This window comes from Phycomyces blakesleeanus, assembly GCF_001638985.1.
Source record: "Phycomyces blakesleeanus NRRL 1555(-) unplaced genomic scaffold PHYBLscaffold_4, whole genome shotgun sequence".
Lineage (NCBI taxonomy): Eukaryota > Fungi > Mucoromycota > Mucoromycetes > Mucorales > Phycomycetaceae > Phycomyces > Phycomyces blakesleeanus.
This window is the reverse complement of record NW_017265137.1, coordinates 919,025-944,700: the sequence shown is the minus strand read 5'-3', so window position 1 is coordinate 944,700 and position 25,676 is coordinate 919,025. Positions and strand designations below refer to the sequence as shown.

General features: G+C 34.3%; 10 protein-coding genes and 1 non-coding gene across 11 annotated transcripts; 7 read left to right on the top strand and 4 right to left on the bottom strand.

Moving 5' to 3' along the window:
• Window positions 1-439: 439 nt before the first annotated feature.
• carRA2 (Phytoene Synthase/Lycopene cyclase) lies at window positions 440-2,597 on the bottom strand (the record flags this gene model as incomplete). The annotated part of the gene is made up of 3 exons (XM_018440673.1): window positions 440-928; window positions 1,005-1,986; window positions 2,134-2,597. The coding sequence occupies 3 exons, from the start codon at window positions 2,595-2,597 to the stop codon at window positions 440-442; spliced, it is 1,935 nt and encodes a 644-aa protein (XP_018295549.1).
• Window positions 2,598-3,497: 900 nt separating this feature from the next.
• On the top strand, window positions 3,498-5,568 carry PHYBLDRAFT_164417 (hypothetical protein; the record flags this gene model as incomplete). Its single annotated transcript, XM_018434999.1, has 11 exons — window positions 3,498-3,530; window positions 4,003-4,070; window positions 4,172-4,225; window positions 4,262-4,324; window positions 4,454-4,456; window positions 4,856-4,942; window positions 5,077-5,119; window positions 5,167-5,177; window positions 5,258-5,287; window positions 5,347-5,392; window positions 5,530-5,568. 11 exons carry the CDS (start codon window positions 3,498-3,500, stop codon window positions 5,566-5,568), a joined length of 477 nt encoding a protein of 158 aa, XP_018295548.1.
• Window positions 5,569-9,165: 3,597 nt separating this feature from the next.
• PHYBLDRAFT_141391 (hypothetical protein) lies at window positions 9,166-9,512 on the top strand (the record flags this gene model as incomplete). The annotated part of the gene is made up of 2 exons (XM_018430587.1): window positions 9,166-9,355; window positions 9,484-9,512. 2 exons carry the CDS (start codon window positions 9,166-9,168, stop codon window positions 9,510-9,512), a joined length of 219 nt encoding a protein of 72 aa, XP_018295547.1.
• Window positions 9,513-11,326: 1,814 nt separating this feature from the next.
• On the bottom strand, window positions 11,327-13,131 carry PHYBLDRAFT_141390 (hypothetical protein; the record flags this gene model as incomplete). The annotated part of the gene is made up of 2 exons (XM_018430586.1): window positions 11,327-12,158; window positions 12,329-13,131. The coding sequence occupies 2 exons, from the start codon at window positions 13,129-13,131 to the stop codon at window positions 11,327-11,329; spliced, it is 1,635 nt and encodes a 544-aa protein (XP_018295546.1).
• Window positions 13,132-13,257: 126 nt separating this feature from the next.
• Window positions 13,258-13,950, bottom strand: PHYBLDRAFT_141389 (hypothetical protein; the record flags this gene model as incomplete). Its single annotated transcript, XM_018430585.1, has 2 exons — window positions 13,258-13,803; window positions 13,864-13,950. The coding sequence occupies 2 exons, from the start codon at window positions 13,948-13,950 to the stop codon at window positions 13,258-13,260; spliced, it is 633 nt and encodes a 210-aa protein (XP_018295545.1).
• Window positions 13,951-14,440: 490 nt separating this feature from the next.
• On the top strand, window positions 14,441-14,931 carry PHYBLDRAFT_164415 (hypothetical protein; the record flags this gene model as incomplete). The annotated part of the gene is made up of 2 exons (XM_018434998.1): window positions 14,441-14,662; window positions 14,716-14,931. The coding sequence occupies 2 exons, from the start codon at window positions 14,441-14,443 to the stop codon at window positions 14,929-14,931; spliced, it is 438 nt and encodes a 145-aa protein (XP_018295544.1).
• A 1,375-nt stretch (window positions 14,932-16,306) lies between these two features.
• On the top strand, window positions 16,307-16,400 carry PHYBLDRAFT_t74. The gene has a single exon. It is a non-coding gene; the product is annotated as a tRNA-Ile (tRNA).
• Window positions 16,401-18,351: 1,951 nt separating this feature from the next.
• Window positions 18,352-19,096, top strand: PHYBLDRAFT_60637 (hypothetical protein; the record flags this gene model as incomplete). Its single annotated transcript, XM_018440672.1, has 2 exons — window positions 18,352-18,603; window positions 18,875-19,096. The coding sequence occupies 2 exons, from the start codon at window positions 18,352-18,354 to the stop codon at window positions 19,094-19,096; spliced, it is 474 nt and encodes a 157-aa protein (XP_018295543.1).
• A 323-nt stretch (window positions 19,097-19,419) lies between these two features.
• On the top strand, window positions 19,420-21,629 carry PHYBLDRAFT_141387 (hypothetical protein; the record flags this gene model as incomplete). The annotated part of the gene is made up of 5 exons (XM_018430584.1): window positions 19,420-19,815; window positions 20,777-20,873; window positions 21,128-21,274; window positions 21,390-21,459; window positions 21,536-21,629. 5 exons carry the CDS (start codon window positions 19,420-19,422, stop codon window positions 21,627-21,629), a joined length of 804 nt encoding a protein of 267 aa, XP_018295542.1.
• A 265-nt stretch (window positions 21,630-21,894) lies between these two features.
• Window positions 21,895-22,773, top strand: PHYBLDRAFT_141386 (hypothetical protein; the record flags this gene model as incomplete). The annotated part of the gene is made up of 2 exons (XM_018430583.1): window positions 21,895-22,157; window positions 22,218-22,773. The coding sequence occupies 2 exons, from the start codon at window positions 21,895-21,897 to the stop codon at window positions 22,771-22,773; spliced, it is 819 nt and encodes a 272-aa protein (XP_018295541.1).
• Window positions 22,774-23,188: 415 nt separating this feature from the next.
• Window positions 23,189-24,686, bottom strand: PHYBLDRAFT_60633 (hypothetical protein; the record flags this gene model as incomplete). Its single annotated transcript, XM_018440671.1, has 5 exons — window positions 23,189-23,230; window positions 23,532-23,656; window positions 23,986-23,992; window positions 24,289-24,405; window positions 24,579-24,686. 5 exons carry the CDS (start codon window positions 24,684-24,686, stop codon window positions 23,189-23,191), a joined length of 399 nt encoding a protein of 132 aa, XP_018295540.1.
• Window positions 24,687-25,676: the final 990 nt, after the last annotated feature.

Sequence of the window (25,676 nt, the reverse complement as noted above, 5' to 3'; positions counted from 1 at the left end):
GCACAATCCTTCTCCTTGCCTTTATTAATAGTGAAGATCGGCTACAATAAAATAAACAAAAAATGATGTCAAACAGATTTATATATAATAAGCCTAACATTGCGGAAGAGTCCGGCAAGAGTACAGGCAGCTTTGTCTGTCTGGGTCGGACTGGCACTTTATTTAGTACAACACAATATGTATTCTTTATTGTAATTTTTTTAAACATCTTTAGAAGTAGAGGTTGAGATAACAAGAATATCCTATAATAGATATTGGTATTTGTATTTGTATAGACATATATGTGTATGTATATAATCTTCTTTTTTTTTTGGTAGGTAGGTATTAGACACACACATGGAGAGAGAAAGAGAAAGAGAGATAGGAAAGATGTACAAAAAGGTAAGGCAACTTAATAAATTATTATGACATGAATAAGAAGATTGTGCGGGTGAAAAGATTAAAAGCGCTTTTGGTTAGCTACATGAGCAGACAATCTCCCCAGAGTAGGAATTCTGGTGTAGATAAACCTTTTGAAAGTTTCCTGCAAAGCATGGGCCATGGTATTGTGGAAACCGTAAATACAACGCAGGGCAATCCATTGCTGGGTGTGCTTGGGAACTTTGGTTCGTAAAGGAAATCCTGGGTTCTTGCGTAGGGTAGGGCCAATTGCCATGTAGATCTCAAAAGCGGCGCGGATACTATCCTGAACTTCGGCCGGAAGCCCGTCGATGCCGTTTTGAGCCTGATCGGAGATCTGATCGGCCAGGGCAAGAATTCGAATGGCATAAGACTTGAGAGTACGCTCGCCTAATTCCGAAGGACTGCGGGCCGTCTTTAAGACACCATAATTTTTCTGGGGTTGGTTCATGTATTGAAGTGGAACATAGCAACGACCATTGATGCTATCAGCAATAACATCACGGGCGATGTTTACCAATTGAAGACACTACAAATCAAATGTCAAATCTTTAAGTACATGATGTATTCAATATAATATATATATATATTGTTTATAATCTTACCTGCCCAGTGGAACGTGCCTTTGACAAGACATCGTCTTTACGTGCAATCATATCGGACCGCCAATTTCCATAGCCAGTCTTGTACATAATCACGCAGGTACACAGCTCACCAAAGGTACCAGAGATCAGGGCTGCGTATTGAAGAAGGTCGTTCTGGTTCTTGATAGGCTCGTTCTTGAGATCTAGCTCCCATGCATCCGTCAGTTCAAACATGGCGCGTGGGCAGACGTAGTGAGATACACGAGCGAAGGAACGGAAGGTGGACAGGACATCTTCTGATGGAAGGAGGCTTCTGTAGTGATCCCAGTCAATATGAGAGGGAAGAGTGAGATCATCGTTAGGGTTCAACTCCACAGGCTTGGTTGTATCATTTGAGAATACATCGTGCAAGAAATGTCGGAGGGTTACAAGATTAGCTTGACTTTGTTCCAGTGATGGTGCATCATCGACCAGGTCATCGGCAGTTCTGAAGAATGCATACAGAAGGCAAAGGTCCTGGCGTAGGTTTGTTGGGAAAAGGGCAGCCATGGTCTTCCATGATCTAGATGCAGGACCGAGCAATCGGATAGCAGTTTCAAGATCACTGATAGGTCCGAACGGAAGATCTGATTCGGAGGGCATGTGGCTGATCAGCTTAGCCACACCACACCAATATTCAATAGTAGTTGGACTCTGCATGCGGGCAAGAACAGTTGGATTAGCTGTGATAAGGTAGGGGTACATATTAAGGATTGCATCAATGTGATCGAGTGCATTGCAGACCATGACAAGTGTGGAGGTAAATGATACCCAGTCTATGGCAGACCATGTTGACCATTGGCCAGGAACATTAAAAGAAGACACTATAGCTACAAGTGCAGGTATTCCAGAAGATAAACAGATAACCTTCCAGCGTCGGACAAAGAAAGGGCCAGACATATAGCAGAGTACACCCATCACTGGGCTCAAAAGGCGAAGAACAGGATAATCAAGTAAGGGATGTCTATGATGAAATGATGGAAATATCATTCAGGAGAAGAAAAGTGACAGGTGGAATGAGTGAGCCGGGACATTAAATAAAAGTAAATCAACCAGGGGTGAGGGTTAGCAACCACGATAGTCAAATGAGCTAAGATTATTGTATAATTACCTCGAAACACCGAGGCTGACAAGAACAATGGATAAAACGTGGCGAGTCAATGCAGAAAATACTGGGTTGCAGTCTGGGCGAACATGAATGATTGCAAATTGCCACCGAGATAATAACCCACAGACTGTGACTGTAGTTGCTGTGATTATGGCCAGGAATATGATGTCTGGCAGTAAGATTGGCTCAGAAAACAAACGGTCAGGGTGTATGTAGTGGATTCTATTTGTTGTGTCTGGAGATAGGTAGTATAATGGCCATCCAAGAGGATATTCGGTTGTATTTGAAGCCAATTGAGATTGTTTCTGGGGTTCATCTGATAGCCAGACGCGGGCACAGAATGGAGTTATTAAGCTAGCGATTGTTAAGAAGAGGTATTTAAACCAGTCAAGTTTTGTTATGAAAGGACGATAGAGAACAATTGAGACTGTGAATGCCCCAAAGGCATGAATTAGATTTGTTGACATTAATAGGATATGATATGGTATGATATGATTATAAAGAGTAGAATATTAAATGAAAAAAAAGAGATAAAGAGAGAATAATTTTAATTTACTGTTAGAGACAACTTGTCAGTTGTATTTATACCATTTCGTTTTTCTTTTTCTTTTCCTTTTTTTTGCCCCCTTTTTTTTCATATATATCTTTTTTTGTGATTTTCAGATAATCACCAGTGGCAAATATTATACACCTACACGGCACAGGACTTTAATGCGTATAGTTAAACAAGAGCAACTGTCATCGTGCTAAAAGTGTAGGTTCTCTTGGTTTGAATATCTAGCATATATAAAAAAAAATACCAAAAGCCAAGCACAATACCTTGCATAAAATTATAAAAACAAAAGCAAATAAAATCAACAAATGAAAGTTACCTACCTTGTTGAAAAGCCGCCCTTTTTCCGTTTACACAATACTTTGACTGATTGCCTCTGGGTTTCTCCAACTCAGCCGTTGTAGAACGCTTTATTCGTTGTCTTTTTTCCACTTTGCTTTCCTCACAAATATACAATTCCCCAATAAATTTTCAAGAACCTTATATCTTTAGACCATAAGACACCAATTTACCAATCCCTTTCCCACCTCTAGGTCCCACCAACCCCTTTCCTTTGCCCAAAGTCCCCTGTTGTTTGTACCTCTGGCGATGAAACAGGTCTAGATAATTATAAATAAATATATACATTCTTGTTGTCTTATCTAATACAAACTAGCATTTCTCTTTTGTGGCATCAGTAGTTATATGTTCTGATTGTCTGTATTGTGTAGCCAACGACCTTGTCCTATTATAATTATAATTATTACTAGATGTAGACTATTAAACAAGATATAATCATAGTCATAGTCATAGTCATAGTCATATTAATCTGTAAATGTTTAGATTTGAATTCAGTGGGTTTAAACAGGTTTATTTTCTACTTGTCTATTGGTTTTATTTTTATATAGTTAAATTCACTTTTTTAGATCTGCTAATACCCCAGGATATTAGAGAGGGATATCGGTTGTTTATTGAGCAAAAGAAAAGAAAAGAAAAGGAAGTCTTTCTCGTGGAATATGTCTCTTTTGTAATAATGTAAGCCAAATTTTGGCACTTTTTCTTTGGGTCATTTTCTTTTTGATCTATGCACGGTCAATGAAGATTGTCCTTGAAGAGAGGCGATCTTTCATAGCATTTTCTGCTTCTCAGGTTCACAAAGAGATGCACATAATTTAAACAAGCCCTGCTCTTGTTTATTTTTTTAGAAAAAAAAAGACAATCCTTCAGATATTCAAGAGTATATAAAGAAGTGGTTGCTAAACCATTTGTTTTATCCTTTTACTTTACTTTGATTTATTCTTATTTTTTATCCTAAATTTTAAATATATATACATATATAGCCTGTAGTATTTTCAGTAATTATATGGTATCCTCCAAGTTTCTTGCCTAGCCAATATGAAGAAATGGGGTAAGGGAGACATTAGTTTCTTCTTTTTACTAGGATACTGTCTATTTTCAGCTGTGTCTTTTTTAAAAATAAATTAAAATAATAAAAGAAAATACATCTAGAGGCTTCTCCTACTATATGTTTATGGTATCAATATTACTATGCAGCAAAAAAGGGTAAAATACATTTTCTGTGTCTGGTCTATACTTTAGCCCAACACTTCAAACAAATCATATATTCATTTATTTTGCTTTACTCCTAAAGGTGGCTACAGTGTAAGAAATTAACATTATCTACTAGAACTTCTCGCCACCAACGTGATTTTCTTTTTCTTGTGTCAGGCTCATTAGTAGTGGCGACAAGTATCTTATTTTTATTTTTATCTTTGTTCCATTTCTTTAAAGAGAGTAAGGAAGAAGAAAAAAGAAGATCCAATGGAAGCAAAATAGGAGACTATGCTGTGAGATAGAGATAGAGATCAAGAGAGAACAAGAGAGAGAAATCCTACTATAAACTTTGATATGAAGTCTCTACAAAGAAAAATCAGGTTGACGGTGGCGGAATGAGGTGTACAAGAAGTAGTTACTCTTATCCCTCATGCAGGTGGTGCTCCGTCATCTTGTTGATTTGAAAATCACCAAGGAGAAGGGGATATTTCTAACAAGTGAAAGTTTAAGCTGTATTTCATTCTTTGGAGGCGTACAAAGAAATATGGATGTCTCACAAAAAAAACACTTTAATTTTAGCTTGACTATATAGATATCTTTTTAATATTAATAGTAATAATATATATAATTAGATTATAGATTTAATCTGCAGAACTATACTAATATCATGACATACTATATAAAGGGCGAATGTATTGATCCCCATAGTACTTTTATCACTATATTGTATACAGCGTGTTGCTATGTTCAACTATCATTTCATTTATCGATGTCTAAATAACTATACAAAAGTATATATTATAGTATGCGATTAGAATATATATATATATATATATATATATATATATATATTATGTTAGCCATATGAGGAATTACTCCAACTTGAACCGTTTGGTTTCTCAAGTATTTCTTGAAAATCCAAATATATATAATTGTGTTTATGTTTATAGCTCAAAAGAAAGTTAGATGCTGTACCTACAGCTCTTACCAACACAAGGGGATAAACTAGCTCGTGAATTATATATTTATATTTTTCTGCAGTATTTCTAACAAGGTTTTGTTAAAGTGTTTGTAAGACATTCATCTTGTCATACACCCACCCCCTTCCCCCTCTCTCGATATATCATTAGGTGTATATCTCCTGATGCAGAGCCACAGTCACTCTGTTATTTAAAAGTATGTGGAAAGTCAATGCTTTGTTAAAGTAGAATGAATTAATGAATGAATGAATGAATGAATTGCCTATATATTCATTATAATCTCTCCTTTTATTTTATTTTTGATAGCTTAGAGTTATTATTTGGTTTGGATAGTCTGTTGACACAGAAGTTATTATTGACAGAGCCACATGAATTTGTTGTAATATAAAAGAATAAAAGAATACAGAATAAGATCCTTGGATTTATCTTTTGATCTCTAAAGAAGCCTTGTGCTCTTCAGCTGGATATACTTATAACACAAGACAATGTAGGGCCTTTGATTTTTTATTTATTTATTTACTTCTTTCTGTGGAGATAAAACATGGCGTTAATTATACCGTGCACTGCATAGATAAATTGAGCTCATTTTGGCTCACTATAAAGTTATAAAGTGATACAGATGATACAGATGATACACATTTTACAAGCGGGGATTCCCTCCAGTTTCCTGTTTATCTTTTTTAGTGAAGTACACAAAACAAATTGCCAAGTTTTTATTTTGTTCTGTGCATTAAATTATTTGAGATATATTTCAAGATTTATGTTACTCAGATACTGCAAATTGTGTATCAGTAACTTGTAAGTTCTAGTGTAATATGCCATGTGAATAAAATTTGTAAAGTGTTTACGTAGAACTCCAATTGTATGCATGCCGTAAATTGACAACCTCGCGCTCTATTTGACATACACTAGATTATATGTACACACTTCCAAAGATTCTTAATTATTTATGACCTACTATATAGAAATCACTTTACAAACAATCTAAATTATATATATATATATCCCTATATTGCGTATTGGTAAATGTATATTTATCAGCCTAAATTTTCGGATTTTCTTGTATAATACTTGAGGTATTTACAAAGTGTTATCTCTGTAGATTGTAATATTGTTTGTATATTATTTAATATTTTTAGAAAATTTGTCTCTTACAAGGAACAAATAAATAACTAAATAAATAAAAAGAACAGACGGACGATGTACACCGATAATGCATATTTGTTACACCACTTTGCCTTGAAATTCTAGGAGGTAATCATGAGGACTTTTTTTGTGATCAAAAAAATATAGAAGAGAAAGAAAAGAAATACTGTGGTATAAGGGATAAAACTTGAAGGAAGGAGGCAAATTATGCACTTGTAAATTAGAAAGAAGTCTAGCCTTTCGTTGAACAATACGCAAACATTTTTTTAGTAAATACCTATCATGCTACTACTCTAATATTCCGTTGCAATCTACGTTTTCCCTTTATCCTTAATGATTACAGCTGTCGGATGGCTGGAATAACTTATTGAACCACTGGTTACAATGAATTTAATAGTGTGTACCAGATTTCAGTCTATTTAAACAATTCAACATATTGTGTATTTATTTATCATACAATCAAATCAAATTACCTGCTCTTTTCTTCTAATCTGAATTTGGGAATATCTATATCTGTGAGGTTTGACTATATTCTATATAGATACATATTTACTGCTTAAACATTGAGTACATAGCAGGCACATTCTGTTTCGATAGCTATGATTTGCGACTTATAAATTGAATATACTTTTATCTCTTTTATAACTTTGCAGTTTATAGTGATCTTGAGAAAAAGTATTGACACTATTGGGACAATGCCTCTTTGACAGTATATACCCCATTATTAACATTTCTCTGTGAGATAGATTGTTTCTATTGTCTTTTTCCATCCAAGCTACAGTGGTCCCTCGATAATTTCAAGGCTCTGAAGACCCACCTCGAAAAATAGGGCTAAACTTTCACGATAATTTTTGGCCTTGAATCCTTAACGAATTTTTTTTTAGCCAATCATATGAGAGCAATATAGTTAAAGCTTGATTTAAAAATATTTAATTCAGATTTTTCACGATTTAGTAATAGACATTGATGTCAAGTGCGTTAAGTTTTCATGCCAAACACTGGGTTTTCAAGTTGTCATCTAGCTTCATTTTTTTTCAGAAATAAAATAAAACTATGTGCTATTTATTGATAAGGCTCTATTTATTAATTGTTTAGTAAAGATCATTCACTTGAAAAAAAAAATATATTTAATTCTAATTTTTGGAAATAAAAGTTTTTGTTATGCATTTTATTATTGCTATCTGACATTACTATCTATTATAACTATTTATCATTATTTACAAATACATTACAAAGTCGAACTTTGACTATACTCAACTTCTAACTTTCTTTTCTATTTTTAAACAAATTAAAATGCGTTTGTTATAAAAATGGTTCTTATTTTATTTTATAAGAAATATATCTTAAAAAGGCTTGAAAAAACTGGTAACTTTTATTTGCTTTGAGTACGCAGTTTTCTGATATTTAGTGCAGAGGCCTTCAATGATATTAACAAAGTATCTATCAATATCTTCGTCTTCCAAGATATCCAAAAGTATAAATACACTCAATTTTTTCTGAAGCAGAGTATGTTCTCTTAAGAGAAACATGTGAATCTAATTCAGTAATAAAAATAGAAGAGCCCCCCCCCCTAGGCCTTGAAATTATCGAGGGACCACTGTACCTGTGCACCAAAAAAAACCGCATTCGATCTTTTTACCTCGTTCTGCTATTTCTCGTACTCTTCTCCAAATTACCTTTACCTTACTATTATCAACTTTACTGCTCTCACCTCTCTTATATGCTGATCCCAAATATGACAGCATCTTCTTTACATTTCCCCTTTTATCATTCGTTGGATATTCAATTCCAACATCTACCTATCGTTTTTCACCTTATTACCTATTTTTATTATACTCTTGTTTACGATATTACTAGTCTCACTCTTTCAACAACAACTCATTCTATCTTTTTATTTTCTTCTTTCTTCAAAAAAACCGCCCTCCTTTAAAAATATTTCTGTTTACGAGATTGTCTATAAAAGCAATCCATATCTGTGATCTAATTTGTCTTGAAAGACTTGAGTTGATAATATAAACAGACGATTAATACCAGTATTTTGGGGTTAAGATCGTTGTTAGTTATTATTTACTGAAGTTATTTGTTTCTTTGACCGTTGGTTCACTTGCACAACACAACCAACACACACACGCGTCAATATCAGGTTGGTGCTCTTGTTTCTTTAGGTGGAAGCCATAATCATAATTAAAATGTACCAAATTTGCCGCTTATGAGACACTGGTTTCTTGAGTCTTAATATAACTACAATATAAAGTAACTTTTCTGCTTCGAATTAGAAATGAGAGATGTTTTAGAAGCACTTCACGCATGAATAACCATCAAGAAGGACTGTAAATCAGGAACCCTTAGATATATATTCGCAAATTGATAAAGAGATACACTTGACCGCAACTCATGCAAAAAAAAACTTACCATTGGCAAAAAATCGAATTCATTAGGTTTTTAAAAGGGCTAAAATACAAATACATCGTCATGTGAGCAATAACAATAGAATCACATTTTTCTTACAATCCTCCTTATTTTCTCTTTCTCTCATTATCAATTAGTCTATAAAAAGATATAAATTATTGAATTTCATGACGAGGTACAGTAAGAAAAAGCAAGTTCACTTTGATACTAAATTAACTTCTTCATGGCCTGTATATAGAAGCATTAACAATGGACAAAATTATAAACTGACCACCTACTAATACAACAACGAGCATTATATTAAGATAAAGATGTATAGCGAAATAGTATAGCCTTTTATTTTAAACATGTGTTGATCTTTTAAATAGTTTACCGTTTAGAGGGACTCCTTGTAAGGAACGAAAGCCCACGAAGATGGCATCGGCGACTACTTTAAAGAGCTGTGAATCAAAGAACGAGTTGATCGATTCTGATCAAAAAACTGGTGAAAACGAGAAGAGAAATGCTGATTATAGAACTCTTTTGTTCTCATCCAATAAGGTATTGCGGCATGATCTATCTGAAAATATATCTGACATTGTCCGTCAAAAACTGGAGAAAGCCAGTAAATTATTTATTGTTTTATCCATGTTTGGAATCATTGACAGAGCAACACTAGCATCAATATTTTGGCTTAACTTCATAAATAAAGAGTCAAGTTTAAAGTAACAAACACATAAATTATCATAATAGACTGGCTGACGATTATTGGGTACAAGTAGCTGCTCTCCTTTAGATCAATTAATTATCAGCATGTCTTGAGCTGACTCAACATACCATTTTTTTTCTAAAAGTTATTTGAAAACAAAAAGTTAGCAAGAAGTAACTTATAAAAGAAAATCTAGCGTACTCGTTTTTGCCAAGAAGAAAATCACGTGAAAATACAGTACATTTTCATGGAGTTGTAATAAGAATACGTAGTTTTCGTCATTACGAGAGTCGATTCATAGCTTGACACTTCTTTTTTGATTGTGAGCCTTTCTTGTAATGTAGAGGCACGACTTGACGCTTACATTAAAAATTAAAGGAACAGCACATTTTCTTGTGTGTTTTTCCTCTACAATATACTTAAGAGAAGGTATTCGTGGTTTCTAGCTATACAGTCAGATACGGGTAATTCTTGTGGTTTTGTCCAATCTAAAAGATTCGCTGTTATTTTACTTTTGTTCAAGTCTACTATAAACACAAATACTATAGTTATAGATAATTTTTGCAGTAATACCAGCAGTAATATAACGTGAAGGTTTGTTGGATGTACGTTCTATGCTAAATAAGTTTGATAGACATCATGCCCACATTCCAAGCATATGGTTAAATACAGAAAGAAATAAGAATAAAATATATAGATAACCGAAGCTTGTTGATTGCTTTCGCAGCACTGCTTACTAGCCCATGCCAACAAACGTGAATGCTGCATTTATGCCCACATTCCAAGCATATGGTTAAATACAGAAAGAAATACAAATAAAATATATAGATAACCGAAGCTTGTTGATTGCTTTCGCAGCACTGCTTACTAGCCCATGCCAACAAACGTGAATGCTGCATTTATGCCCACATTCCAAGCATATGGTTAAATACAGAAAGAAATACAAATAAAATATATAGATAACCGAAGCTTGTTGATTGCTTTCGCAGCACTGCTTACTAGCCCATGCCAACAAACGTGAATGCTGCATTTATGCCCACATTCCAAGCACATGGTCAAATACAAAAAGAAATATAAAGGGAGAAAAGGCTGACGCGTTGCTCTGAAAAAAAGTAAATTCTTAATCACAAAAGGGTGATTATTGTAAGAAGACGACAGTCACATTTCTAATTCTTTTTTTTCAGTATTCTTTATTGGTACAGCCGTCGCGCTTGCCGCGCGGCCATTAAAAAAAGTATGTGCTTATGCACATTAGGACAGAGAAAGAGAGAGAAAAACTACCGATCACGTGGATCAAAAAAGTAGTGAAAGGGAAGATATGGGTGTGGTGATCCAGACACTCGGATGTTGGATTTATCACATATAAGAACATATTCATATTGGGATAGCGTGGTAGCTATCATCTTGTCAGTATAAAATATATATAAACGATTAAGTAGTCAGCCCAATAATTATTACAGTTAGTACTGTAGATAATATCTTAAAGATTGTTAAGATAATTATATCATACTGCCGGGTAAACTGTGTCAGATCGATATGGAGCTAATTTAGTAGGAAGTCCTAAAGCTCTAGTGTAAAAGAGAAAAGAATAGCTAAGAGCTAAAGAAGTACAATTTATGACTTGATATCATAATTGTAACACCGGCACTAGTTAAGCAGTAAATACACTCTAATAACCAAATATAGTAAAGGAAGAAAGCCTTAAGAAACTAAGACGTAATGACAAGAGCAGATTGTGTTTTCTTATAAAAAGGGACACTTTTTATTTATGAATAAAGACAACTTATATACAGTCTCAAAGTATTTCTATACGTCTCTATCATCAAATATTTTATTTTTCTATTGTTTCGTACCTGAAATACCACATATTACAATAAAAAAAACAAATTATAGGTCTCTATATTGACCAAGATTTAATTTTGGGCCGCAGTTAAGTTCCTGCCACACTATATACTTTGTTGTTGTTGTTGTTGTTGTTGTTGTTGTACTATCTGTTGCATCTGACATTACAAGACCAACCAACTCCTTGACGTCTGCTAGGTGGACTACCTTTGGTTTGAGCTGGTCATTTACCACCACCGGAATGCCATTGTATAATACAGTACTATATATCAGCACCAAAACAAGGGGCCACCTTTTACCAGAATTCTCATGTTCAAAGAAAAGAATTACTTTTCCAAAGAAGTCCTTTGCAACGGGAGTGTATTGGCGACGTACATTTGTGAACAGATCGACTTGCACCTGAAGACGAACATGATGCGCCTCTCTTAATGTATTTTGGGCAAATGAGGAGTCAATCACACAGCCATTAATAAAAGCTTTGCGACTAGTTATTATAGCTGGTTCAATCGTCCTGCATTCAACCCCCTTTGATCTATAAAAGTCTTGAATAAGAATCAGAAGACAAGAAATGTCTTCGAAACTGTCATCAATTGTTTTATATCCTAAAGGTCTCCAGAACTCAATATCGGAATCTGCACCAGCACGCTCACCCTCACTAGTAATTGGCCAACCAGCAGACATATCTTCATACTGTAATACAACACCTCTCCATTTGCCTCCATCAGAATCAGTCAACAATTGCCGTGTACAAGCCAGCCTGACCATTATGTTTCCAGCATTCACACCAATTGCCAACTTGCTTTTGATGGCGTGAGAATACTCACCAATAGCATGCTCCATTGATCTTGTGCTGTATGCACAAGGAGGACCAAAGGCACTGATCATAACGGGGTAATGTTGTAGAATGTGCTGGTTGATGGTAAACACCGTTATTTCTATTTTATCATTCTAATAAAGGTCTTCGAGATACATGTTCCATAATTGTAATTTTCTAGAAGAAAATTATAAGTGGCAAGAAAAAAAAACACTGAATCTTATTAAACATACCTTTTTATAGAGGTTTGTTCCTCTGCTGATAACTCCCAGCTCATGAGTACATTGCAAGCTTGCACAAGTCCAAGCAATGCTTTCCTGGCAGTTGTATCTCTTACACGCTCGGCCACCAGTGTAGGGACAACAAAGAGAAGGAAATCGGCCCAGTCTACAGCCTTGAAGTATCCACTGTACTTGGATATGTTTCTCCAACAGCCATGAAATGCTGTCAGAATTGTTTTTCTTGTTGCTGCCATTGCCACGCCGATTTTCTTGAGTACATTAGCAAGAAGAAATAGAGAGTGTTTAATCCCATACTTTCCATCAATAAGCCCCCAAACCTGTTTGCCTATTCCATGGCAAAGGCCATGCATCTTGTCAAGGGTAAAAAAGAGCAGGCCTGTGAATGATGCCAGTGAAGAAAAAGGAGATTGTTCTACAAGACCCTTGCTGGACAAACTTGCTGGATCAAAGTTTTGGAAACTTTCCAAAGTGTGCATAGTAGTGTCTGGTAAAGATTTAAAATATTGGCCATGGCCAGGAGTTTGGCCCACAACATTACAGATTTGATAGCTACTTTTGCTCATATGACCAGCGTGACATGCCAGCTTTGCCACTGCCAGAATATCACCAGTTACAACAAGGACATGTACCTTTGCACAGATGGTGAGAGTTGGGGTTATGACAACCATTCCTTCCTCTTGGAGTACCTTGATGTCTGCCAAGGTTGGCTTCAAAAATGGCCAGAAGTCAAGTGGTGTGAAAGGACCTGGAATCATCGCAATTTGTAGCATCCGGCTTTTCTCATAATGGACCATCGGAGGAAGATTAAGAACTGTGGCATGCAGAATAGTAATCGAACTGGGAACATTATGAGGCGCAAAGTCATTGACAGACAAAGAAATTGCAACATCGTTTTCACCAGAGAAAAGGTGTTTGATTGATTAGTATGCATGCCTATCAAAGATGTCTGCCTTGCTGTCATCTGTCTTTTGCTTGTGATTGTGACAGTATAACATCTCATGTCTGGTACTATTGTTGGCCAAAGAAAGGGCAATTTGCCTGACCAAAGGAATCTGAACTATGGTTTTCTCGGCAATGGGTATACCGTCCTTATCGGTTTTGTTGCTTTTGTAGCAAGCTTCACCACAATGCTTGCAAGCAACCTCCTCTGCATCGTTAAACATCATACATCCATTTTGGCAGACGTTGTATACTGTTTCCTCTATGCTAGAGAAACGCTTCAAGAGCTCCTTGCCCAGGTATGGTATATACACTCTGTACGTTATCTTGGTTGACATCTCCAGAATGCTGTTGAGATGCGCAGCAAGCTTCTCATGAGCTTGATAGAAAATGCCAAAGTCATTGATGATTTTCATGAACTCCAGGTTCTTTGCATCATTGTTGCTTGAGACAGGAGAAGGCTGGCTAAAATCGAAAACCAAGGGAGAGGTACTACTTTCAATTTCACTCTCACATTCGATATCACACTTTAATAACGCAAAATCAAATTAGTACAATGCATTTGTATATGCATATATATATCTTACCATGTGATCATTGAGGTCAGTGTTGTTATTACCATCAGTGCTTTCATGACTAATTGTGCTTGTATTTTCTCTGTTTATTTGAAGCATTGATATTGTTAATACATAGTTTGCCTTTTTTAACTTTTGTTTTTCTCAAACTCACTTAAGTATAAAGCCTGAAATCGCAGCTGAAACAGACTGGCTAGGCACAATGTTAAGCACTTCTCAGCCATTTTCATATTACTATAGGTTTTTTTGCAAGAACTGCATTTATGAGGGAAAGTTTTTTTAATTGACGGCATTTTTAAGTAGGTAATTAAGTAACTTTGATAAGAATAGATATACTTATCTTCTCAATACGCATCTTTATACTTAATCCATTGAAGGTGACAATGATATAGATAATTTGAACTCCTTCACAGGACTCGTAAAGATAATAACACGTGGTATGTAGTTATTGCAGCTATTATAATAAAAACAATAAACCCCATTAAACCAATAGATATACTGAAATAAATCTGATAGTAATTAGAAAAAAAAATTTCCTCTTTTTCTCTTTTTTTCACAACAAACCCATGTTTCTGATTTTTCTAATACAATGAATAATACAGATTATACAATTCTCCAGATACTTCAGGGCATGCAAGAAACACTTTTTGCATTGCAAAAAGGCCAGGAAGAACTTCAGGTTGGACAAGACGCACTCAAGAAAGGTCAAGAAGCACCCCGGGATGAACAAGCATTGCTTAGGCAGGAGATTGCCAATGTTTGTAAAGATATGAATGGCCAAGAAAGCCCAGAGCTGACAATAGTACATAACGTAAGAAATAATAAAAGGAAGCAAAATATACAGGCTAACATAAGATAATACAGAATCTTGGTGGAGCAATTCCAAGACCAGTACCAAATATCAAAGATATAACTTTGGTACATATCTACAGAATGATGAGCCACAATCTTGGGGTTGAGCTAGATAAAGGAAACAAGGCAATCCTTCACACTTGTACAGGCCTTGTCTGCAATGAGCTGGCCACTCTTCCTTCTGTGCAAGCTCTGGAACAATATCTAAACTGGAGTGCAATTTCTTAAGAGGACAAGAACTGGGCATGTACCAGACATGCCTGTCTACTTAGAAACAATGGCATAGACTTTACCAGATGCTACAAAAACTGGGCATCTGTTGCAAAGGTCAGTCAATTATGAAAAAACCATAAAAAGCAATAGTAGACTGTAAGTCTGTGCCTGGTAGGTATCATATAATAAAATATCAACTATCAATAGAGTCTAGTAAATAAAATTATATTTAATCAGTATAATCTATATATAATAAACTATTTTTTGTTTTGATAACCAATAAACTATTTTGTATTTTGCCAACCAATAAACCATGTTCTATAAAATTTATTTCTCTTCCAACAACCAATAAAATACTCATTTATAAGAATATTTGGTGAAAAATATGTTTTTAATTCAATTAAAATTATTAATAATCCAAGCTCTATATAAATGAAAACCAATCAAGTGAATATGAATTGTAAAGTGACCAATGGTTTTAGATATAAGGTTAAGATGGAAATTTTAATATCCAATAAAAGAGAATTATAAATCAAGGCTTTTGTATATAAACACCAATAAAAAGTCAAATATAGATTACAAAAATGTGTATTGGTAACTGAATAAAACTTCACCTTTGTTAATAAGCGGGGTTATATGATAATCCATAACAGGCAGGAGGTGAAAAAGTGGGTAGGCAAAAAATACCCACCTGGGTAACCTTCTAAGCGGCCCCTCAGTGAACTCCCGGTGGACCTTCTTTTTTTCTCATAGTGTATGTCAAAGCAATATGGAGCTAATTTAGTAGGAAGTTCTAAATCTCTAGTATAAAAAAGAAAAGAATAGCTTAGAGCTAAAGAAGTATGATTTATGAATTGATATCATAATTGTAATACTGATATTAGTTAAGCAGTAAATATACTTTAATAACCAAATATAGTAAAGAAAGAAAGTCTTAAGAAACTAAGATGTAATAACAAGAGTAGATTATATTTTCTTATAAAAAGAGACACTTTTTATTTATGAATAAAGAACAACTTATATATAGTCTCAAAGTATTTCTATATATCTCTGTTATCAAATTTATTATTTTTCTATTGTTTCATATCTGAAATATCATATTTTCTATTATTTTGTATCTAAAATATCATAGATATCTTATTATTTATAATATTAACTATAATAATTATAGATCTGATTACTTAATTATTTATATATATTATATACTGATATTATAAGAGTTACTAATCTACCTCAATATGAATATGTCTTTATATATAATGAATTTAACAGCTATATAACTGAATTACTATAAGAGCTTACTGCTTTTATATTTATGAATAACTCAAACTTTTTTGGTTGCAATATATTAATTGATACGTTTTAAAATATACAATGTAAAACATCGTAAGCCCCTGTGGCGCAGTAGGCAGCGCATTGTGCTTATACTTCAAAGGTATACCAGAGTCACGCAGTGGTCGCGAGTTCGAACCTCGCCAGGGGCATATTTTTATTTTGCATCGGACTTTCCTGAGAATGTGTCGGGATGTCGGACATTATTCTACCAAGTCCTCAATCTGAAATTTACAGTGTTTCTACTTAATATTGAGCCAAATTAGGAAATGCTTTAGACAAATCAAAATTCATTTTTAGACAATATGCTTACCTTTTGTGGATAGAATGAGAATGCAATTTAGACAAAGAAAAATTAGTTTTCAGGAAAAGTAGAAATTTATTTAGACATTTTACCTGTAATTATCTAAATGTCTCAGAGATAACCTGATTACATTAGTGATGGGATTTTTATTGCTTTTTTGATTATAGTAGTGCTTACTGCTTGCTTTCTAGCCTTTATCAGAACTTTGAAAAGCTGTTAGACTTTTGAATTTTAAATTTTAAATTTTTATTTCTGCACAAATAATTGGGCTCATTAAGAATATCTTTAGGGGTTAGATTTCGAAAAACATTATATATAGTATATAGTAGCCATACCGAGAATTGAATACAGATTGAGAAGAGATGCTCAAGATATGCTTATTTTATGAAAAAAAAATTGAACTTTTTGACAATCCAAATGCTCTTTCTTTACTAGTCATTTGATTTCTATAAATGCATTAAAAATATAAATTTAATAATTTCAATATTGTCAGGTTCATAGTGAACATAATTTATATATTATTTTTTGATACTCATTTCTATAGACCATTATTTGCTTTAACAAAGGCTATAAGGAACAACTTTAATCACAAAGGTCAATTGATAATTGTTGTGGTGGTTGAAGTTGAAGAAGTTTTTAAGAGGAAGAATTGAAGATTTGAAATTAGGAACGAAGATTCGTGAGAACTTGTGTAGGTTTTGTTTATTGAGAAAGATTTTGTATCAAAGTTTGACCAGGTTCCTACACTGAACTACTACTGCTATTTATATTATTTTGGATCGGGAAAATTATATGACTGGGGTCAGGTAATCGATCCTATCTGAGCCTTAATCAGAGCAACGTGATCTTGGGATAATTAATGTATGATTAATTATATAAATGTGTGTAGTCCCAATGAAGTATTAACATCGAAAGTAAATGTGTTTATGAGTTATAATTATGCTTATAATAATCCACTGATGTATCCCATATTATGGTGATATCATCATATGAAATATAATCACTATCATGCATGCTAAACCTGTGTGTTAAATAATAAAGTAATCGGTAGACACCTTTGACTGGAATAGCTGAGGCCTTATATTATTTCCTTCAGACTTATTCTCAATTACAGCAGTAGTCAATACTCATTTACAACAATAATGATATATGAAATTTAACTGCTGCAGATACTCTTAATAAATCAATCACAATACAGTATAAATTGCTGACCACATTTTGATATCAATAAGCATCTCTTTCTATTTTGGTTTTCTTTTGATACATTCAAAAGTTTTATTCTTGAAAAGGAGTTATCAATCATCAACGAAAAAAAAGTCTGGAGAAAACGTAGATGATCCTTTTAAAAGTAATAGATAGTAATTAATTCAATCAAGTCTATATTCTTATAACCATCTACCTTTTGTTATAGATATGATGCGTGAGGATTGTGGAGAAAGCAGACATGCAAATAAAACTATTACATATGTACATGTTATAAATAAACTTCAGTTGACGATGGTACATATATAAACTTGTTGTTTCTATATAAATTCTTCATGCTAATGAACCTTTTTTCTTTTTAACTACTATTATTAGTTAGAACATCCAGTAGAGCCGCAAAAAGTCAAAGTTCGGGTCTCAAGGAAAATGAACATAAAGCTTAAAGAAAAAAATCAGACACCGATTCTTCCTTAGTTCTTTGTAGAAGCTGTAAACAAGAGGATCACAGTACATCGCGATCTTATGAATGCCCTAATCATATACCATCAAAGCGCAAGGAGTTTTCAAACAATCTTGGATTTTCTTATAAAGCTTTAATGAGAAAATTCTCATTGAATACTGTCGTCAACAAGGAATACAAAATGTTACTAAGAAATAAGATCCTTATCACTTCAAATGATCTCCATAATAGTATATCCAGGGAAATTATGTTCATAAACAGCTACTGCTTGCCATCTTCTCACGATTCAATACCTAACTCCATTTACAAACAGACATTTCGGTACTTGGTGTGCCAACTTATTAATGACAGAAAAGTAACAAAGAGTGCTAATGTATTACCAGATCTTGTACAATCCTAGGATACCTATAGAGCCTCGATTACAAATGCCGTATACAATCAAAGCCTACAAAGCGGGACCAGCCAATGTCTGTCCGAAGCTTGCACTGAACTTGCAACATGCTATACCAAACATATAGTAGAAAACTTTGAGAAACAATCACTGAGTTTTTTTTTCACTACACACTGCAAAAAGTATTAGTTGTAAGTCATTATATTCTTGTATTTTCTAAAAGCAATCGGCAATATTATCATAAAATTCATACTTTTGTAAATTTTAGAATGTATCTCCAAAGGATATTAATAGCATTCCTGAAGAATGTTGCTATCAGTTTGTTTGTGGAGGGGACCCCATTTGGCCAATTTGTGCATCAAATTTACAAGAACTTCAAAAACCATCAATTACAAACACCTGTCAGTTGTTAAAAAGCCATATCCCGGACAAAGTGACTTTGGCTACTCTATCAGCACACCTTGAAAAGCATATCTCCATACTTTCGTAAATCCTGTCCGAGTATGAACTAGAACATACAAACCATAATCCCTTTGATATACGCAGGCTTCCCTTACCAAGACTATTTGCACTATTTCCAAAGCCATCTTTGCATTTTCGGTCAATAACTATTAGTGCAAATGCACCATCCTGTTTTGTGTCCCGACCACTGCCAAGAGGATATAATAATAAACTCTTATTATTCAAAAACGTGAGTAATATTTCTAAACTGAGGTGCAAGAGGTATATATACATCATTGTCAATTTATTAGGGAATAATAACCCTTATTATTTCATAGTTCTGACCTTGAGCCAAATGGCAAAAATCGAATCATGTTTAGAAATTTAATAAGAAAAGATGGAATTTCCATCGATTGCCTATTCTACAAGAGGAACCCAACTCCCATCGAAGTAAGAAACAGCACACTTCAACTTGAATTATCAAATTTTGAGTTCAATGAGGTACAACACAACTATAAGCCAATTTTTGTCGACTATGGACGAAAGGCCGTTTTTACTGCAGCAGAGAGGTTATCTACCAAAACGCATAGTTTACTGCAGGGCACAACTCGTGAATACTGCCATATGACCAGATCGACAAGATACCAAGCAGATCAACTTCGGCAGAAAAGACAAGACGGAATTGAAGCCATTAAAAGTCATATACCATCTCACAAGACAGCCTCCCATGCAGCATATATTGATCACGTACAATATGTGGTATTTCAGGTACGAAACAATAGAAAAATAAAATATTTGATGATAGAGACGTATAGAAATACTTTGAGACTGTATATAAGTTGTCTTTATTCATAAATAAAAAGTGTCCCTTTTTATAAGAAAACACAATCTGCTCTTGTCATTACGTCTTAGTTTCTTAAGGCTTTCTTCCTTTACTATATTTGGTTATTAGAGTGTATTTACTGCTTAACTAGTGTCGGTGTTACAATTATGACATCAAGTCATAAATTGTACTTCTTTAGCTCTTAGCTATTCTTTTCTCTTTTACACTAGAGCTTTAGGACTTCCTATTAAATTAGCTCCATATCGATCTGACACAGTTTACCCGGCAGTATGATATAATTATCTTAACAATCTTTAAGATATTATCTACAGTACTAACTGTAATAATTATTGGGCTGATTACTTAATCATTTATATAAATTTTATACCGACAAGATGATAGCTACTACGCTATCCCAATATGAATATGTTCTTATATGTGATAAATCCAACATCCGAGTGTCTGGATCACCACACAATATATTTTGACTCACTTGGACGCGTTATATGATTTTTATGGCAGTAACACTGCCAAAGATCAGTTTCTCCTATATTAAGGGCGCCAGAAAGCAACAGAACAAATGGTGAACATCTTGATAAACAGAAATAGCAAATATAACAAGAAGAGAAAAAAAAGAAGAATAAGGAAGAAGCCACAAACCCTAAATCCAACAAGCCAACAAGCCAACAACCCAACAACCCAATAAGCCAACAAGCCAACAAAGTGAGTAATTAATCTTTTTTCTTTCTTCTTTCTTTAGTTGAAATTTCTAATCTTTTTCTTTTTCTTTTTGAAAAGTTAAATAAGTGGAAACCCCTCCCGTATAAAGAAGAAAAAAACAAAAATCCCGTTAATTGTTTTTTGGGCCGGTATTGACACGGTGTGTGTTCTTTTGGTTCCACTTAGACCACGAATATCCTGCAAAGAAGTATGACGCTCTTTGCAGGATTTCCTTCAATCCCCTTGCACAAGACATACACTTGTGCATTGTATTTCATCATTGGTACTGCTTTAATAGAGCTTTATAGCAAAGTAGTATATACTGTTCACATATAAAAGTCTTCAGATGAAGCAATAATAAAACAGAATCCTTATCTATCCTTATTTTATTGATCAAATCCCTTATTTTACTTTTGTTTATACATTTATTTCATCGTCACTGACTTATAACAACTCTTCGCGATAGTTATAAGCATACTTCTTGTTATATTTGTCCTTTCTATACACATTTTACTACATCTCCTTACTGTTGGATAGACCCGAGCGTTATCACAGTAATTCATCTATATCTCTCTATATATTTGCCTTCTGAACTCGTTGGCAACTCTATTTTCATTTATTATTTTTCTGACAACGTTGCACCACACCAACTCAACACTTGTCAGTATGTTCGGGAAGGACTTGGTAAGACTAAATAATAGCCGATGTGGAGTGACAGAAATTTTGTGGAAGGCTTTGAAGAAACGAGAGAGATGGAGGTCTTGTCGCTGTTCCAATAGATGAATACAATACCTCAAAGACGTGCAACAATTGCTAGGCGAAGAATGTAGAATTTGCAAATCACACTCGTGGTTCCAGTGTACTGGTCTGTAAAGCCTGTAATACACTGTGGCAGCGAAATGTTAATGCTGTAAAAATATGATGACAATTGTTTTGTCAACTTAGAGAGGAACCCATCGACCGACGGCTTTCCAAAGATCTGATAAAGGCAAGCAAGCAAATAAGAAGCAGTCCGCAGCAGCAGCAGCAGCAACAATAACAAAAACAATCCAGTCACTGTAACGTAAACAGGTTGTCTCTTTGAGACATTTAGACAAGTACAGGTAAAATGTCTGAATAAATCTCTACTTTGAAAGCTAATTTTTCTTTGTCTAAATTTCATTCTCGTTCTGTCCACAAAGATAAGCATATTGTCTAAAAATTAATTTTGATTTGCCTAAAACATTTCCTAATTTGTCTCAATCTCAAGTAGAAACACTGTATTTTCTGGCACTTGTAGCTAAGTCAGACGGCCCGATGCAACGATGGGGGTTGTTCATATCGCTGCATTAGCTGCTCTACCCAACCTATTCACCCGTTTCTGTGCTCTTCAAGCCAAATTTCTTCGTCGTGCTGAAACACTACCTTCAGACTCCCTGATCAAAGCTCTTACCACGCAGCTGGACCTTTCCAAAGAAAAAACGACATGGGGTGAGCTTCGTCGTAGTGTACTCTGGAAAAAGGCCCAATTGCTGAAAGAACATCAACCTTGGTTGAAGGACCCATTAAAAGAAGCTTATGTTCTACTGTGCCAAAAATAAATCGACATGCAACTTGCGAGCGTTAACCGTCCGGTAACCGTCGCTAGAGGCTTGTGCAAACCTGTCTGGGATCCAGTCTTACTACTTCCCTGCACTCGTTCAGAACGACGCCGCCTGATCAAATGGCGAATTGCTTGGCTACCACCTACACCATCAGTTGAGTGCCAATGTGGCGCTATCAAGGGTAACCGAAACCACATGCTGATATGCCCCGCCACAATCACTCTCGTTCAAAAACTCTGGTCTTTGATGGATCCTGCTCCTCCCTCAGAGGTTCATCTCATCGACTATGCTCTCAACTGTCTCCCCAGGTCTTTCAAATCGCCTGATACGTGGTGCGATTGGTGGCCGTGCTTGCTTGCCTTGCTACGTGCTGTTGATCAAACCACCTCATCCTACAAACTACCAGAAGAAAAAGCTCATGGTCAAATCCTCATCGACCTTGCAGCAAAATTCCGTGACACAAAACCAAACCGTCTCCACCGCATCCCGCCGCCCACCCAAGAACCTCTTCCTGGTGATCCGTTCCCTCATCTTCTATCCGAAATTTCCACCGTTCCTCATCAACCCCCTCCATCTGTGCCCTCCCGAAATTGTGCCTAGGAGGACTGACTTGGTCTGGTACCGTTGTGTATTCTGGATCCATAAATGGATCGCCCGAGTTTCTAAAAGGAATCCCTCTTTGGAGCTCCTATCCCTGCTGAAATCCGTTCCCAATTCTGGTGCCGTCAGTACCTAGTTACTTATTCTCGATTCTTTCGTGTCATTTATTTATCTTATATATTTATTTCACCTGTATTCTTACCAGCTGTATTATCTATTTTAGTCTTAGTCTTTCTAAAAGCCGTTTTTTCCCACAGGGGGTTTTTTACGTGCTCTCTTACTGTTTTGCTGACTATTCATATTTGTCTCTGTCATGCGTGTTCCATACTTTTTCTTTATTTATCCTTCACTTTTTACACATTTTTTTATTCCCCCTCATATTTAGGGAGTTACTTTTATTATTTTCATTTATTCTTCAGCTCTCATCGGGTAGCCAATATGCTAAAATGCGCAAGGCCTAGAAAAACCCACAGTAAAAATTATTTTCACCTGTAGCTAAGTCGCATAATTATTACCACTGGGAATTGTCAAGTTTATGAATAGTCTTTAGATAAGAATAAAGATGCTTTTTATTAATTATAATTCTTGACTAAATGACACTTGATTCCTAGCTAAAATAATAGCTATTATAATATGTCTTAGATGCTAGCTGTCTAGTAATATACTTATAAGCATATTCATCATCTTAATCAGAAAATTTGAATATATCTTATGATATAAGTTTTTGAAGTGAAGCTACCTAACCCAATTTTTTTTACCCGAGTCATATTGGCTTTACATATTATGAAGGTCAATATAATATGCCCTGGTTTATAGAAATAATATCCAGCTGGTATAATACTGAGGACATACGTTAAAAGAAATAACCGATTAAATATCTGACTTGAGAGTTTTTAGTTATAATAAAGGTAAATGTTAAACTTATAGAAAATTAAATGCAATAATAAAGTCTACTAACCTGTCAAACTTTTAGTATTTGTGTAAAAAAGGTAAGAGTAAATAAAATTACTAATATTATTAAAAGATAGACAAGGAAATTAGCAATATTGTTGATTTAGTACGAAAAACATTCGATTTTTGGGCTATGAGATCTAAATTAGATTTTTCTTTGAGCTGGATATATCTCAGTAATAGCTTTTTCTGGGCATATAATATACTTTATTCATATCATATAAGAGTTTTTCCCTCTCAAAAGTAACAAAGACCAACAATATTCAAATTTCTTTGTGTTGTTCAAGTGAGAAGCTATGAATATAGAAAATGTTTTCAAGTCAGTAATGATATCCCTCCTATAATTGAGCTCTTGAGCATTATTATGAGACTACTGCCAAATAAAGATGGCAATATAATCTGCCTGACTTGTTTTTCTGAACTTTATCATACTGTCTTGTTGATTCTAGAGTGCCGATATTTAATTCTGCCACTCTTTTTTACAGGCTTAGCTTGTTAATAAATTATCCCCAGAACTTCTTAAAGAGTCGGAGAGATACAGCTATAATGTTAATCTCTATATACCCTGACATCCAGAATAGACAAAGAGAAAATTAGTGGAAGAATAAATTTCCAAGTTCGTCTAGGAGTGAGAAAACATCGAAGGGTACAAGGAAGTAGTTTTGAAGAGAAGCTTTGAAGCTACAATAAGTATAACTTTTTTTAGTTAAGCTGTAAAAGTTGACATGATTACCGCAAAATCATTTTTTGTACTACTGGTTAATTCACGCATCTTCAAACTAGTGAGTTTATACTGTTTCTTTGAATATTCTGACAATATATAAAATGTGATATAATAGTATTGTATACACTACCTTCGCATTTACACTGAGTAGGACATTGATAACTTGGTGGAGATGCGGACCAAGTCTCAGTTTAATATTAGTTATGTAGCTAGCGTGGATCTTTGTGACCGCAAACATAGCAATCTGGTGGGTATTTGAGAGAATAGTGCAGATATCGAAATTTGTATAAATATAGGCATTGGTATGGCGGTTAATTAGCTCACTATTCCGTATTGTTCTTTCTGTTATTTGGTAGGAGTTAGTTTAGCAATTGGTTAATGGGAGAAATATCTCGACAAAGAAGTCTTGATTGGTAAATACATTCCACTTAAACGGTAGACTTCAGGATATCTCATCGAATGATATCTACGTGTCAATTTCAAAATTGTAAGTGTCGATTGTGTGTACCTTAGAAAACGGATCTTATAATAGTCAAAGATTCCCTGGAACTCGCACAGTATATTATAATCGTACCTTGACAGTATACAAGTCAAGTTTTAATAAGAATATAAAATAAATTGAAAGAAATAGACTATTATTAGTCGATACTAAAGATATAACTGAGCAAGATATTCTTACAAAGCCAATTAAAGACCTTAATTAAGTAAAAAACGCTGTGAAATAAATTGATTTGTACTTTTACGTTATTGGTTTTTTTTATGGATAATTAACCCCTCTTCATTTTTTTATGGCTTTAATAGTATAAATATGAGCTCATATATTCGAGAAACAAATGATTGTTGTCAAATATGGAATCACAATCAAATAATATTAAACTTCTTATATGGATTTACGAAATCAAGCTGTATATCTCAAGCACTATATATCCTTATATAATGCTAAAGAAGACAATAGATGTGATAAGTGTAATATAATAGCATATTTACTATGAAAATATATGATGTATTAAAGAATCTATAGCTAACAATTGTGATAAATAAAGATTGCTTTTTAATATAAAATCACTATTCTTTTGGTAATACTCATATAAAAAACGACTATTGTCCAGAAAAAATACAATTACAAAAGGTAGAAAATATATATCGGTGCTTGTAAAGCTTTACATTTGCTATAGAGTTGGTATATATACTTATTAATGAAAGACAGTATGTGAGAAGGGAGAAGAAT